The sequence below is a fragment of the Biomphalaria glabrata genome, chromosome 10 (assembly GCF_947242115.1).
Source record: "Biomphalaria glabrata chromosome 10, xgBioGlab47.1, whole genome shotgun sequence".
Classification (NCBI taxonomy): Eukaryota; Metazoa; Mollusca; class Gastropoda; family Planorbidae; genus Biomphalaria; species Biomphalaria glabrata.
The window spans coordinates 41257780-41273963 of record NC_074720.1 but is presented as its reverse complement, the minus strand read 5'-3'; the positions used below and the strand labels follow the sequence as shown (position 1 = coordinate 41273963).

The 16184-nt window shown below is 40.1% G+C and overlaps 1 protein-coding gene across 1 annotated transcript; it reads right to left on the bottom strand.

Moving 5' to 3' along the window:
* Window positions 1-8577: 8577 nt before the first annotated feature.
* LOC106077938 (keratin-associated protein 10-4-like) lies at window positions 8578-15668 on the bottom strand. The gene is made up of 2 exons (XM_056045247.1): window positions 15531-15668; window positions 8578-11340 (listed from the first exon to the last, which is right to left on the bottom strand). The coding sequence occupies exon 2, from the start codon at window positions 11218-11220 to the stop codon at window positions 9673-9675; it is 1548 nt and encodes a 515-aa protein (XP_055901222.1). The 5' UTR covers window positions 11221-11340; window positions 15531-15668; the 3' UTR covers window positions 8578-9672.
* Window positions 15669-16184: the final 516 nt, after the last annotated feature.

Sequence of the window (16184 nt, the reverse complement as noted above, 5' to 3'; positions counted from 1 at the left end):
CTCAAGTGGTTTTTACAGACAAAAAAGAATATTTTCCGAATATTTTCTTTTCCGAAAAATCGAACTTTGAACTGAAGATAATTGTTCTTGTCACGTGATTGAATCTATGGAGCAGGAACCAGTCAAATTGAAAGGCCTGTTTATGGTGTAAGCTTAGTGAGAAATGTAATGTTCATGTAATCACAGTGATGCAGTGAGATTATAGGTTTACAATTTGTTGTGCTGCCTTTCAGATGACACAAACTCCAGATATTACTGGAGATAATTACTTAATTGATGAAACAGAACAGAAATCCTCTTTACGAAATAAAACACTTTTATTTCTGAACTTGGAGGCAGGAAAATATTTAACACACTCTACAATTACACAATATAAATTCATTTAACTAATAGATTCACAAAAAGACACAATAAACTTATTTGAACATCTCATAAGGCCTCCTTCAGTCGCGAAGCGACTATGGATCATCTCATGGAAATGAGATGAATGCCTGGGCATAAGTTGTGGTCGGAACGATGTCGCCCACACATCACTCCACCCCTCCCCCCACTCCACGCAGCTGATGTATCCAAAGGAACGGCAGTGCCGATACAGTTTGGGGTCAGCGGCGTCGCAGGTTCTGCCCGAGTGTAGCACCGGGTGCTGCATACTGACTTAAGGTCGCCAGATCCTGATTTTTCCTCAGGGTTGACTCCCGAAGCCTTTCCCATGATTGGGTATAGCTGCAAGTCAACAGAGGTTTGAATTCAGAGTTTTCCTTCTCCTAGGAGGGTAGCCAGCCATGGCTAACGAGCCCCTCCTGCCCGAAGCTTACTGGTTAAGGCGCCAGTTACTCGCCTTTGCCCCTTCTCCTGTTAGTGAGCACAGTTCCACCACGTGAAGGCCAGGAGTTGGACTGGTTGTCAGAGGCTATTTGAGACGCATGCCATTTGGAAGCATTTTATAGGTAGTGGAGTGCTTACATCCATTACCACTTCCGGCAATGACAACCTTGTAGAAGCAGTTGAACATCTCAACGATCCAGCATATTGTCTCCCGCTAGTTAAATACACTTTTCTAATCTTCATTTCAAACTAGCTGGAAATGTGTATTTACTACTCTGGAATTTCCAATGTATACTATTGGCAGTATTAGCGAATGCTTCAAAGTTAAATAATTTATTGTAAACATGTTTATCAAAACAACGAGACCTTGACGCGTAGATTACAGTAGTGTGAGTACCTATCCATCCATCCATCCATCCCAGTGGCGCTACAGCCCACGGAGGGCTCTGGCCTCACATCCCTCCGTTCAGATCTCTCCTAGGCCTTTCGTCTCCATGTGTAGCTGTTCCAACTTATTTATTCAAACCATGTGACCTTGACTCGTACATTAACTCTTTCTCTCCGTAATTATTTACCACATTCTGGTGGAATCAACGCGCGTATCGTCAGTTAGGAGAGAAAGAGTTAATGCGACACTTAAGAAAACTTCTTGCTTCCTATTGCTCTACTTGTCCATTGTATTGGGGAACATTTCGTACCCAATCCAGGACAGCAGGGAATGAAGCGGGAAGCGTACGGACATGGTACCATCGAGATCCCATACCACACGACCAGCAGCCATTGCTGATTGCTGAAAGTTTGTCGTTAGTTGTTTTTTTCGGGAATGAGAGTCAGTGATTCCAGAAATTGGAATAAAAAAAAAATATTATTTGATCTATTATATTCATACAATTTAATTACTTTGCTATCGTTGTTTGTGCATATTTGGCCAGGCTATGCCGAATCGTGAATACCAATTCTAAAACTGACTCTTATCCTATCTTATAGAATACAGATGTGACTCCGAAATGTGGTACATTATTGGCAATGCACATCAATGACTTAAATTCTGCCAAGTCACTGGTTTTCCTGGCTGCCTCAGGCAACCCATTACATGCTCTAATAGCACTAAGGAAGAAGGAGCACTTGTACAAATTTGTCCTAGCATATGGGACGAGGAATGTGCCTTACGGACTTTTACGCATGGTTGCTACGCCACTGACAAGTGTTATTACCTAAGTTTGTTTGTTCTCGACGCCTCGCCGTTAGGGATTTTGATTGCCCATCATTAATGAACTTAACACGTGACGATGACTTAAACTGTAGGTGGGCGGAGCCAGCATCAGGTTGTCCCCACCAAAACAAAGATATCTAGATCTCAGAGCTCAATACGATGTTGTTGCTATCTCACGAGATCTGAGCGATGTTCCGAGCGTCACAGAGTTTCAAGTGTCAGGAGATGAAGACCGCACAGGCTCTTCCCGCCTTCAATTTATACCACGTGCTAATTGTCAAAAATTAGCGTGAGTCCCCCCCTTCCCCCCCCCCACCGCCCCAAAATGGATTCATTAGCTGGATAGGTGGGCAGACGTGACGTCACTGGCTTGACGGAGGAGGGAGATAACTTGTGTACGTGAATAAAAGTTGGAAAAGGGAAGGGGAAAAAAAGGAGGGGGTAGGGGCGGAAAGGGAAGAGTATCTCTGTATATGACGTCACTCTGACCACAGGTCAGTCCTGAGAGAGCGAATCTTCTACTTGACTGGAGTGGAGCAACAAGAGGACGTCATTCATTATCACAATCCTATGAGATGGTCAGCGCAACTTACTGGTCAAGGCGTTAAAGATAGGTGACCACGCCCAAAGTAGACACAGTTTGGGCATTAGGTATTATTGTACTGTTTTGTTGTTGTTGTTGTTGTTGTTGTTTTTTAAAGCAGTGTATTTTAATTTAAAAAAAAAAAAAAAACTGAATGCAGATTTAATTGTAAAAAATTAAACGGTTCGCTTTCAGAAAAGAAAAAGTAGCTGATGCATCAGAACTTTGCAAGATCTAAAATATGAGACTAGCCGACCAGTGGCGTAGCATACGCCGCTATTTAGTGACGGGTGAGCACTTTCTGAAAGACACAGTTGTCCTAATGGGGTGGGTGTGGGCAAACCACTGAGAGTGAATGAAAAGAAAGCACTCTGGGGAGACCAACATACAATGGTCCATGACTGAAAATGTTTTTGGAAGATACAGGCATATCTGTTTGAACGTTTGGCCTTGAGCTTTATTAATTGTCATGGCAAAGGCTTAAATATGGTTGGGCGACGTAGAGAATTATATATACAGATTAGATTACTTGTTCTCTCCCCCTCCCCCTATTTCTTTTTCTAAGCCGCGCTTTCTGTCGCCGCAAAAGCTACGTGGGGTAACTCTAGTCAGACTCGCAGAAATAAAAAGAATTATTCTTTCCATGACTTTTTTTTTATCTAGCGTTAGTGAGTCGGCGTGCGCGCGTGGTGTCCCGCATGGTTGGGCGACGAAGAGAATTATATATAGAGATTGGATTTTCAATATCAGGTTTTTGCAATCTAGACTGAACTGATGGACAGGCCAACCAAAACTAATGGCGGCTTTTTCAAAATAAAGAAAATCTGTCTGTCTGTCTGTCTGTCTATCTATTTATCTATCTATCTATTTATCTTTATATCTACCTACGTAGTCACTTATGAAAGGTATTGAGTTATTTTAAAGTAGTTATTTGTACCAGTCAATAAGTTAGTATCATTGTCATGTATTTCTATAAAGGATTATTACTGAATATTTTTGGATTGTATCATTTCCTATGTGGTGTTATTATATATATATATATGTATTAAACATATTATTAGTGTCTGCTACATCTCGAGAGTTATTTCCTTTTTATGAAAGAGATATGAAAGCAGATGAATGCATCCTGACAACGCCTACAGCATATAAAGTTATAATATGAACCCGATGTCACCCAAGACATCTCTGGCGACAGTCTACAATTATATTTCTAATGTTTTTGAGCTATTATTTAGACTTAAGAAAATAATATGAGCAAACAAGGGAAGACATGTGAAACATGTTTACGGATACATAGTCGTACTTCAACAATAACAAAACCATGTTACATTCAAAGCTTTATTACACTGAATGACAAACAACTACACATATAGTAGAGATCACAACACAAAATATGATCAGTACACAGTCTAACAAATTTAAACAAACGCTAGGGGCGACAATCAAATAAAAAAATTCACGACATTCCCCCCCACGTTTAAATTTTATAACACAATCACAGGTAGTCTAAACAAAATACAAAGATGAATAAAACATAAACATCTAAACACATCCGCAATACCGGTTAATAGCAAACTGTTTATCCAACACAGTAGTCTATTATACAGCAACTGTTTATCCAACATAGTAGTCTGTTAAACCCTGTAGATGGGTTTTGATTTTCTTTCTCTTAGGTTGTATCGGCAGGTTGGATCGTACTATCTTTACTATTAGTATCAGTACCAACAACGTTACTTGGTGACTCGATGGTCGGGGCTTCAACCGAGTCCACTTCCCCAAATAAGAATGACTTGGTTGTTTGGTTAGCAGGAGGGTTCAGAGTAGAGTCCCCTGCGTTGTTTTCTGTTTCGCTTTGAAGTGATGGTGTGGCATTCCAGAAAGAATGGGGGTCTGTAAAATGTTTTACATATTTCGGATGTTCCTTCAGAGTTGAAGATGGTTTACTTCCTAGTCCAAACCTCCCGCAGGACGACGGGGGATGGGAGCGGGCAGGGTTTGAACCCTCTACCGTCGATAAATCCGAACGACAGTCCAGCGCGCAAACCGCTCGACCAGGCAGCCATCTCACATTTTCTGTGAAATAAAGGAATCCTTAAAAAAAAAAACAATAAAAAAAACATGTCCATACAATGGATCAATATAAAATTATATTTGGGGTCAGCCTTTATAGTGTTCAATTTTCAATTTTAAAATCAAATATATTTTTATATATTCATAGAAAACTGTAAGACAATAACGACGACAGAAGAATTAATTACTGACACCCCTTTTACCTTAGAGGAATTGAGGGCTGCCCTAGACACTACACAAAACGACAGACACCCCTTTTACCTTAGAGGAATTGAGGGCTGCCCTAGACACTACACAAAACGACAGACACCCCTTTTACCTTAGAGGAATTAAGGGCTGCCCTAGACACTACACAAAACTACAGACACCCCTTTTACCTTAGAGGAATTGAGGGCTGCCCTAGACACTACACAAAACGACAGACACCCCTTTTACCTTAGAGGAATTGAGGGCTGCCCTTGGCACTACACAAAATGACAGACACTCCTTTTACCTTAGAGGAATTGAGGGCTGCCCTAGACACTACACAAAACGACAGACACTCCTTTTACCTTAGAGGAATTGAGGGCTGCCCTAGACACTACACAAAACGACAGACACTCCTTTTACCTTAGAGGAATTGAGGGCTGCCCTTGACACTACACAAAACGACAGACACCCCTTTTACCTTAGAGGAATTGAGGGCTGCCCTTGACACTACACAAAACGATAAAGCCCCAGGTCCGGACGGTTTGGCTTACGAATTCTTTTTCCAGACATATAGGGCCCCTACTGCTAACACTTTATAAAGAAATGCTAGAAACAGGACAGACGCCCACAGATAGGGCCCCTACTGCTAACACTTTATAAAGCAATGCTTGAAACAGGACAGACGCCCACAGATAGGGCCCCTACTGCTAACACTTTATAAAGCAATGCTTGAAACAGGACAGACGCCCACAGATAGGGCCCCTACTGCTAACACTTTATAAAGCAATGCTTGAAACAGGACAGACGCCCACAGATTTTAATCTCGCATACATTATTTTACTACCAAAAAAAAAAGACGAAGACAACACCACACCCAGTGACTTCAGACCGATCTCCCTGTTAAACACAGACTACAAGCTGCTGACCAGTTGAATTAGTCCCCTTGAGGAGGCTTCAGGAGGCTTGAGGAGGCTTCAGGAGGCTTCAGGAGGCTTCAGCCTTGAGTTCGAATTCAAGTCGTGCAACTTTTTTTTTTATGCTTATAAAAAGCGATCCCGAGCCACTAACAAAGATACCTACTCCTCTCCCCCCCGCCTCCTTAGACAACAACGACAGACCAACGATAGGATATAGCATATATCATAGCATATTGATAAGGCTAAAAGCATGCAATCGCGTTTAAACAAAAGAAACAATTGGTAAAAAAAAAAAATTCAAATCGCAGACATTTATTATTGTTAGTCTGGATCTATTACAAATTTAATTACATGACTGATCCAAACTAATTGAGACAACTACACCCAATGTAAGCTTTTTGTTTGTTCCTTTTTTTTTAAGTACTCTTTTTATGTTTTTTATAAGTACTTTTTCAATGTTTTAAGTACTTTTTTATGTTTTTTTATAAGTACTTTTTCAATGTTTTAAGTACTTTTTTATGTTTTTTTTTTCAGGGGTGATAAATTCACAATCATAATAAGTCAGAACGCTAATGTTGAATTGACAATGTCCTGAGGTTATTTGGGGGAAAATATAATAAAATACTCTGAGAGACACAAAGATAAAGGCACATTCCTCGTCCCATATGCTAGGACAAATTTGTACAAATGCTCCTTCTTCCCGAGTGCTATTAGAGCATGGGATGGGTTGCATGAGCTAGTCAGGAAAACCAGTGACTTGGCAGAATTTAAGTCATTGGTTAATATGCATGACTGAATGCATGACGCATAGGACGTAATCATCTTCTTTTTTGAAGTAACGTCTGTATTATATAAGATAAGAGAAAGTGGTCCAATCGTCAACATTTTCCTGCTTAGAACTACTGTACTCTCATCATAATCTGACCCTTGAGTTTGGTCTCAGGGGTGTTAAGTCAGTTCCTTGATCAAATCCTTCCACTTTTGTTTTCAGGTCATCAGCTGTTCTTAGCAGGATATCAAGAGAGAGGCCGGTCCACTCTTTTACGTTGTCCAGCTTTTCTTTGGCCGATCATTTCTTTGTGTTCCCTCCACTGGACCCTGAAGGATGACTTCCCAAAGTAATTCACCTCTAGTAGTCCTTTCATTAAAATATATTTTCTGTAATGTTCGAAAAAAAAATCCAACTAAATATTCAAATTATTTTTCTGTGTTCTATCGAGTTCCACCCGGGAGGAGTAGGTGGCTTGGTTCTGGTTAATCAATTTAACCTTTTCTTTTGAATACTAGCAACCTTTTCGCCTAGGTGGGATTCATGCTGAGGTGAATTTGTTATATTCATATGAGCGATAACTCGTAAACAAAGACGCTGGGAAACTCCCCCAAATTCCTATTCTGTATCACAGCAGCTGCCTTAACTCCTTCTCTCCTGACAATATCCACGTTGATTTAATCCCGTTAAATTAAATTAATTTTTGGTTTTATAAACTTTAATTTGTGTTATATAACGTGGAAAAAAATTATGGAGAATGAGTTAAAACCTTAAAACTGTCCCTCGAGGTGCCTAAAAAAAAGTGGGCATTTCACCAAAGTAAGATATATATATTTTTAGAACTTATAATGGTTTCGTGGTTTTATTAGCGGCCCCCGAAAGGGGAAAAGACGTTATTAGTTATGTGTGAAATGTCTGTCCGTCCGTCTCGTTTAGATCTTGTAAACTTGAAAAGATAGTGAAAATCCGACATCACAATATTTTAGACCATTCAAAGTTCTGATGCAACGGCTACTTTTTTCTTTTCTAAAAAGCGAAAAATCTAATTTTTTAAATCACTTATGCAAGCAGTTTTGTTTTCATAATAAATACACCACGTTTACAACTATTCACTATTAATATATTATCTTATCTTATATTATACAGACGTTACTTCAAAAAAGAAGATGATTACGTCCTACGTAATAGTAATACGTAATAGTAACAAACACTGGAGGCTCTTTAATATGGGAGCGAATCATGTGACATACTTATAACACATTTATGCAAATGGTTTTAGATTTTTTGTCAAAAATTATTTTTTTTACAATTTGTATTGCTACGTTATGTAAGTTCTGTCCTACCAACTACATTTACACAAAACTTTTTTTACTTTTTTTTTTAAAGAGAAAAAATCTATTTAGTATGCATATAAGTTGGACATAATTTAAAACAACAATTAATAAGTAGGTTTTCATATTATCACATGAACAGCACAACCGCACTATATACAGAGAAAACTAAAGTAAAGGATTTTTTTTTCTTAAGGAAATGTTTTTTGAGGATTTGAATAAGAGATTGACCCTTTACAAAACAATTACATGAATTAGATATTCATTATAAGACATCAGTTAGGCAAGGTTCACATTTAACTTCACATTCACTTTCCCCTATCCTTTGCTTTGTTGGACCGCTGGGGCACCACATAAGATCTGTCAAACTTCTTTCTCCCTTCTTCTCTGTCATTTGTCTTTGATCGAATTTATTTCCGATGTTCTTTCTGAAAATATTGAAACCTGCCTTTTTACCTGCCTTGGTGGACCACTTCGGAAGCCGATTTTGAGTTTGTGTTTCCACACAAACTGTCTTTGTAACCTTGTTTTTATTTTTTATTGAATATTTTATTTTTTAAAGGATGATACACTTACATTTATCTATATTCGTAGCCATGTAAACTATTTCGAAAACTTCGCATTGTAAGTCCCTAAATAAACTCATAAAACTTAAAAATGAAACCAAAAAACAAAATATGTTTGTAATACATCATAATTTCTTATTCACATGTGATTTAAATTTGTTGCAAATACAATGATTAAAAAGCAAAAAAAAAAAAATCTTTAATAAAAGATCACGCTTTGTCCACAAATATCTTCCAATACACACAAGGCAATAACAACACCGGCTCAGGAGCTATCGGCAAAACAGATGAACAGAAATCTAAATTGCATTAGTTAATTAAAATGTGATTAAAGTTATTGATATAATTCCTTTGACCTTTATATTGTTTATGCTAGACGTATAGACACAAAAAAAAAACACGCACTAAAATAACATTGAGTGACTATTGGAGCTGGTAGACTTCTTAGTGAGACTACTACCACAGCACACGTTTTAAATGAAAAATTCAAAATTCGAAGTGGAAATATCAAAACGACTATAACATAGGCCTATATTAGTTTAAACAATGTAGAGCGTAGTCCTTTCGGACACCATAGAGAAGACCGTATTTCTGTTTAACAACTTGGAGAGATTCCTCCAACGGTATACCTTTTCTTCTTGCAAATAAGATAAGCAAATCTTTTTGTATTTATTTGATTGTTCATTCTACCATGTATATACAGAGAGAGAGAAAGAGAGACAGAAAGAAAGAGATCATACTTCTGTGAAACATTATATTTTAAAAGCATACACAACTATTTATTTTCTAACCTTCCTCATTATTTCTCTTTCGAAAAACATAAAATCTTATAAGGACTGTCTCTTGAGGCATTTGTAGTACAGAATAAATTTTAAAATTTGAGTTATATTGTATTAACAACATTTTTTCAGATACCAATAAGATCTCTGCAATTTTGTTTCAAGATTGGTCAATAGCTTCGAAACTGTAAATAAAAAAAAAAATTGTACACAAATTCTGATGACATCATAACGTTGACAACTCTAGCAAGAGGATTAAGTTTCAGAACACGGCGTGCAAACAGTGTTATAAATAAATGTACTAGACGGCAAGAAGAATTGTGTCACAGAGATTTAGGCCAGGAAAAGTGGATGTTGATTGACGGATTCATGTTCATCGATGCTTACTGTAAACATCCTAGTGAGACGGGTCACTTTGTTCAGAAATCGTCTAATTAGAGCCACATACGAACGAACAGCCAGATATAGGAGACAACGATGGAATCGATTCTTTTAAGGGGGTTGTATCAGACTTAGCCATACACGGGGATATTTTTATAGCCTGGGAAGAAGGCTTCATGCAGCAAGGTTGTCTCATGCAGCTGGGAGGTGCCTTGCATGCTGCATGTTTCGGCGCTGCCGCAGATTTCGAGCAGGCTGCTGGGCTGGCGGGAGGCGGGCAGCTTGACGTGCGACACTTCGAGCACGAAGAAAAGCATGGGCCAGCTTTAGTTCGAGGACAAGCGCGCTCTATGTAGCACGTGACCACCGGCTCGTGGCATTTGTCGTCATTTGGCTTTTCCATCTTCCGGCAGAATGAGCCCCTTCTGTGACGAGTTGTAGAAGACCAACACTGGAAAGGCTTTGGGCAATCATCGCACTTCTTGGGGCAACCAGCTTGTGGAGCGTCTGCCAGGCGGATTCGCGTGATCTTTCCGTTCTTGCGCTGAAACAGGGGTCGGATGGCGTTAACGTCCTTGTAGACCCACTCTCCTCCGTCGGAGTTTGAAATTTTGATTCCCCATTTCCTCACGTAGTCTTTGCGGAACTGTTTGTACTTCTTGACAACACCTGGATCACTGACACGGGTTTCCGTGAAAGACCGACATGCGGACAGGCCGACGCTTGTTTTTGAGGACGAAAAGCTGCAAGGGTCACAACTGGGCAGCTTGCAGGAGGAGCTACAAGCGGGTCTGTAGCAACAGTCATCAAGCTTGGATCTGAGGCTCGGGCTGGGAGGTGTGCTACTTTTGCGATAAGCTGGGCAGCAGGAGGATTTGGGCGGCGTAAAGCACATGGGGTCGCAGCAGGGAGGAGACGTCTCGAGATAGCCACACTTCGCGCTTGGCTTACAGCAAGAGTCTGACGCGCATCCCACAACACAGGGCTCACATGTTTTGCAGCACTTTCTAGCCCCGAAAAGTTTTTCGGTGGGGTCCTTTAGCCTTCTACGCTCTTTGCAACGCAGCCAATCGTTGACCGAGTCCTCAAGCGAAGACTTGGAGCAGGTACAAACCGGGGGCGCCTGACATTGACTAGGTCTCTCTGGAGAAAAAGGGCAAGGCTCTGGGCTGCATCGGCTGGCACAACAGCTGCTTCGGGATCTGGGCAGCCTGCTCCTACGAGGACAATCGTCAGGCTCGAAGACGCAATGAAGTTCGTTGGAGCCTGCTAGGAAAGTGATGAAGTGAAGTCTTTTGTTCCAACGCGAGCTCGAGCTGCAGCAATGCTGAACGTCACAGTCCGATTCATCGCGGATGTTGTTGTTGAAGTTTGATAGCGTTGCTCTTCTGCTGACTCTTTTGGGCGGCGCTTTGCTCTGGTAAAAAACATCTTTGCGGTGTTTGTTCTGAAATGAATGGGCGTCGTTGTCGGATGTGGGCGAGCTTTTGTCACGGCCGCCCCCACCCCCTTTCCCTAGACGAATCGCATCATTTTGAGACTTGGTGTATGAACGTGCCTTATTTTGATTGGTCAGTTCTGCTGCCTTCCCTAACATAATAGGATTAGCTTCAAAAGAAAACAAACAGCTTCACAAGTTCCTAGAGCATCGTTCCTGTATTTCCCCTTGGCGTTTGTCTCTGATGCAGAAAGGGTCTCTGTTCACATTCTAGCTGTCCTGAAACAAGAATTACATTAAATGTAACTTTCTTAGTACTTTTTAAAGTAAATAATTCGTTTTTTAAACAAGTCTGGGGAGGGGGTAAGGTAAAAGGAAGAGCACAATCTGAGAAAATCTAGGAAGAAAACAGCTACCCGCTACATCATAACTACGTCAAGTCGTGGCAAAGTGGGGGACTTCTGTCAATCAAGACTAGAACCGAGCGGTATAAAAACTCGTTCGTTCCTTACTCGGTCAGACTATATCACTCGTTGATCAGGAAACATGAAAAGGATCAAGATGTCTGTGTGTAGAGACCCAATGAGTTCTTTATGTTGTGTCTGTTCTATTAATGTGAATGTTTATGTTGTGTTGTTTCTATATGAGAAAAGAGTCCTTGTAATCACAACCAATTTCAGTAAGGATAAATAAAGCAAGTCTTAATCTTAGTCTTAATCTCAGTGATGTTTAAAAATATCTTCAATGAAGGCCAGTATTTCATTTACCAAATGCAGTGGCGTAGTTAGCAATGTGCGGGTGGTGCGGGCGGCACGGGGCATCAAGTGGTGGAGGGGCATCAAAATGAGGACTAACTTTGTCAGTAAAACTACACATTGTGATTACATCAATAAAAACAAACACATTTTTTTTTTATTTGTTGTAATTTGTATGTCCTATATTTTTAATTAAGTTAAATTAAATGTAAGCTGACTAACTTGAATCAAATTTTACCAGATTTGTATAAATCTCTGAAGGCAAAGCTCTTTTACACCTTTTTGTGAAGCCTTACATGATGTTACATCATTGTTCAATGTACTAGTTATGCACAAGTTTATAATAGTGTTGTCTATTTTATAATTACTAATTAGTTATGGTCAAATCTCTTTTGTGGACCAGTGTGGGAGGGGCTATCTGGGTTTGAGTTTTTCCAATTGCTCATCAAACAGGATTTGAACTCAAGCCCCCTTGTCCAGGTGGCCAAGCCGCAACCAAGCAGTTTTAGCCTCTCAGCCACACATCACTTGCTTGGAGGGAACTTGAAGTTTGACTAGACAACAGTATTGATAGCGAGTCTCAAGATTTAAATAAGTAATAGGGGAAAATGTGGAGAGATTATCTGTAGAGAACCTTGGACATCATGCGTTTTCTCTTCAAGCAGAATCTGTCACTCCGTGGGCATCGCGAACGCGTTGAAGAAATGGCAGTACAAAATCAAAGAAATATCCTGGAGTGAAATTACTAACCAAGTACGATCCATTCCCGAGAGACCGAATACATACATGTCACAACCAAAATAAAAACACATTTCTTGTAATATAAGTGCTTAGGTAAAAAAAAAGTATAAGTAACCAACCCATATAGACCATTTCCCACAGTTCAACTAACATCTAAAATCTAAAGTAGGCTATTTCCCACAGTTCAACTAACATCTAAAATCTAGATCAAAATTGTATGCTACATTGTCATGCCGAGCCTCAAAGACGTACTGGCCACAAAAAAAAAAAAGGCCAGGCGAAAAAAAAGACGAGGATAGTTTTTCTATCAACACACAAGAAAGAGCTTCTGATGGAAATAAATTCCTTGGACCGTAGTGGTCATGAAATAATAATCCCATAAGAACAACGACGTGATAAATATGAATTTTAGTCGCCTTTATATCCTCAGAGGTAAATCAATCTCGATGGTTCTTCCACTGACACAGACAAAAACGAATTTTGTCGGGGGGCTTCAGGTTAATTATCGCAGTTTCACCAGAAGTCTCCAAACTTCCAAAACAAGAATCTATTGAGCTTTAGAGTTTTATATAAAAAAAAAGTCATTTCCTGAATATTGCCACCTTGATTCGCATATTTTTTTTACTATTTTGGTAAGTGTGGCTACATGCAAGCGAAGTTTTTCCAAAATTACTTTGATGCTGAAATACTTACAATCAACGATGACAAATTTACGACTCACTAATTTGACAATATCGTCGATTGAACAAGACCTACTTATCAATAGTTTGCAGGCGAGAAAGCACGTGAGATTCACTTGTATTACTATTATTATTATTATTATTATTTGTAAAATCGATTCTTTGCGAAATAGCAATGCTTAAATAGTGAATACACTTTGTATCGAAATTATAAACTTTTCGATGTTTTAAAACTTATTTTGGAGGGCATAATGAGGAACTGCCGCACAGGGCATCAAATTCCCTAGTTACGCCTCTGGCCCTCTGAACTTTAGAAAGGCTTTATTTAAAGGCCCTTCACGGACTTTGATTTCGTCACCCCTACCCCTGTCTGAAGGTTACACAATCTCGGCTTCGGCCTCTAATAGCGAGCAGACAGGACCCGGAGGCTGTGCGTGACGTACATGGCACGAATCAACCAAAGTAGACTTACTAGACACATATCTATATCTAGAACTAGAACTGGTATTCTAAAGCAATTATGCATATTATCTATAGATCAACTCATAGTAAAGCAAAAATAAGTCTGCCCCTGTGGCCCAAAGTTAACAAGGGCGTCGTGTAGCCAGAAGAACGACCAACTACCTTTACTTTTCAACAACTAATGTCAGGTAGCCATATTAGTGTGGACTTAGATCCCAAAATTAAAAAAAAATCCTAGAATTCACCAGGATTCGAACCCTGGACCTCCGGTTCAGAAGCAAAGTGCGTTACCACTCAACCACCGTGTTATCAATCATCTCAGAGAATTGAAACAAATGCCTGGGCTTGGGTTTGGTCGGAACCATGTCCCACACACAGTAGTCCCCCCTCCCCCTCGCCACACAGCTACTGTTTCCAAACAAACGGCAAACGCCAATACAGCGGCGTCACTGCCGCGTCTCAGGTTCTGCCAGAGTGTAGCACTGTGAGATGCCAAAGCCTCGCCGACTCTTTTTTTTTCCTCTCGTTTGACTCCCGATGCCTCTCCCATGTTTGGGAATTTGAACGTAAGTGTAACCGGACATCTTTCTGCTACAGTTAGCAGACTTTCTAGATATAGGCTATAGGTATACATCTAGCACTTTCATTCTAGAGCTTTCGACTTTGAGATTTTATGACCACTACTAATGCCATAAGATCTAGATATAATATAGGCCTTAAACTAGCAATGGGCATCTCTTGGAGGGACCATGTCTCCAATCAGGAAGTTTTGAGATTGGCCAATATGAACAGCATGTATGCTCTCCTGACACAAAGAAGATTACGCTGGCTCGGACATGTCACCCGCATGCCAGATGGTAGAATCCCGAAAGATATCTTATATGCTGAGCTTGTGGAAGGAGTCAGACCCAAGGGCCGCCCAAGACTAACATATAGAGATGTCTGCAAGCGAGACATGAGAGCCTCAGGCATCAGTGAAAGTATGTGGGAAAACATAGCCAAAGACCGGAGTGCATGGAGACAGACTGTGCGTGCTGGGACAACCCTTGCTGAAAACAAAAGAATTGAAGCGGCTTTAATCAAGAGGGAAAAAAAGAAAGCTGCCCTGTCTGCTAGCCCTAAATCAGAGGCATACACATGTACGAATTGTGGCAAAGTCTGCCGTTCTAGAATTGGCTTGATTAGCCACACCAGATTCTGCCCCGTCTCAAGATTAAGCCAAAACCAGTGACTCACTTGGGCGCATCCATTGCCTTTCGAGACAAAAGGAGCCATATATAAAATAGCAATAGGTATCTTATCTTCTTATCTTATAGATTGCAGGCGTTACTTCAAAAAGGAATGTAATATATCTTATGCGTGTTCCTAGGTTTATCTAGTCATGTTAATCTAAGACTTAATCTCTGCTAATTCGTTGGTTTTCCTGGCTGATTCAGGCAACCCATTTCATTCTCTAATATCACTAAGGAAGAAGGACTACTTGTACTAATTTGTTCTAGCGTATGGAATAAGAAATGTGCCTCTATCTTTGTGTCTTTCTGAATATTTCATTAAGTTTTGTTTTTCTATTTGTTAAATGATGGTTTAGTGTTTTATGTATTATAGCTACTTTACTTTATATTCTTCTGAAGTGTGTCTAAGTTTAGTGATTTTACAATTTACTATCTATAAAGCTTGTCTTCGAGTCTAATGATTACACTAAAAAATAATGGTGTTACTGTAATCGAATGTGAATATTCGTTTGTTATAGATCTAGTTCTGTTCTCACAACTTTAGTTATTGGCGTATCGAAAAGTTATGATTAAAGAAGGCCAAGTAGAAATCAACTTACTCGAAGGGGGTGGGACTGACTGGATGTCACATGTAAAAAAAAATCACATCTCCCTGTCGGCCATATTGCAGCGATGGAGGAAGAACACGCCCACATATTGACTTCCGGTTTCATTTCGTCAATCCAGCACCGATTCAAGAGTACTCGCAGTTTATAAGAAAATCTGGAAAAAAAATATTTGTGATATTTTTGGAAAGAAAAGCAGACAGTGGTGGAGACGAAGAAGTGTAGTACCACGACCAGAGGGCCAGGTTCATTTCGTCTAGTTTAATTGTCCGACAGTCGTTCCTTTAGGGGAAAAGCTAGGCCAGGTTATGACCTGCATATTTTACCACATTTCATGCGGACAAGACTGTTGTCCGCCAAGGGTCCATGTTTCTTTTTGTCGTTTTCGCTTTTTTTTTTTTTTGGGGGGGGGGGGAGGGGGGATCACAGATGTGTGACCCGAGGCCTTCGTGAGTTCTAGAGATGTACTGAAAATATACCATTATTATAGCTTTTTATATAGCGCTACTTTCATGCTTATAGCATGCTCAGAGCGCTTTGGTCATTTGTGGGAGGGGGGGGGGGAGGGGGTATCTAAGAGTTGGTTTTCCGTGCTGCCTTTAGGCGCTCAGTAAACACAACTCTGCCCGAGTGGGGTGTCGAACCTCG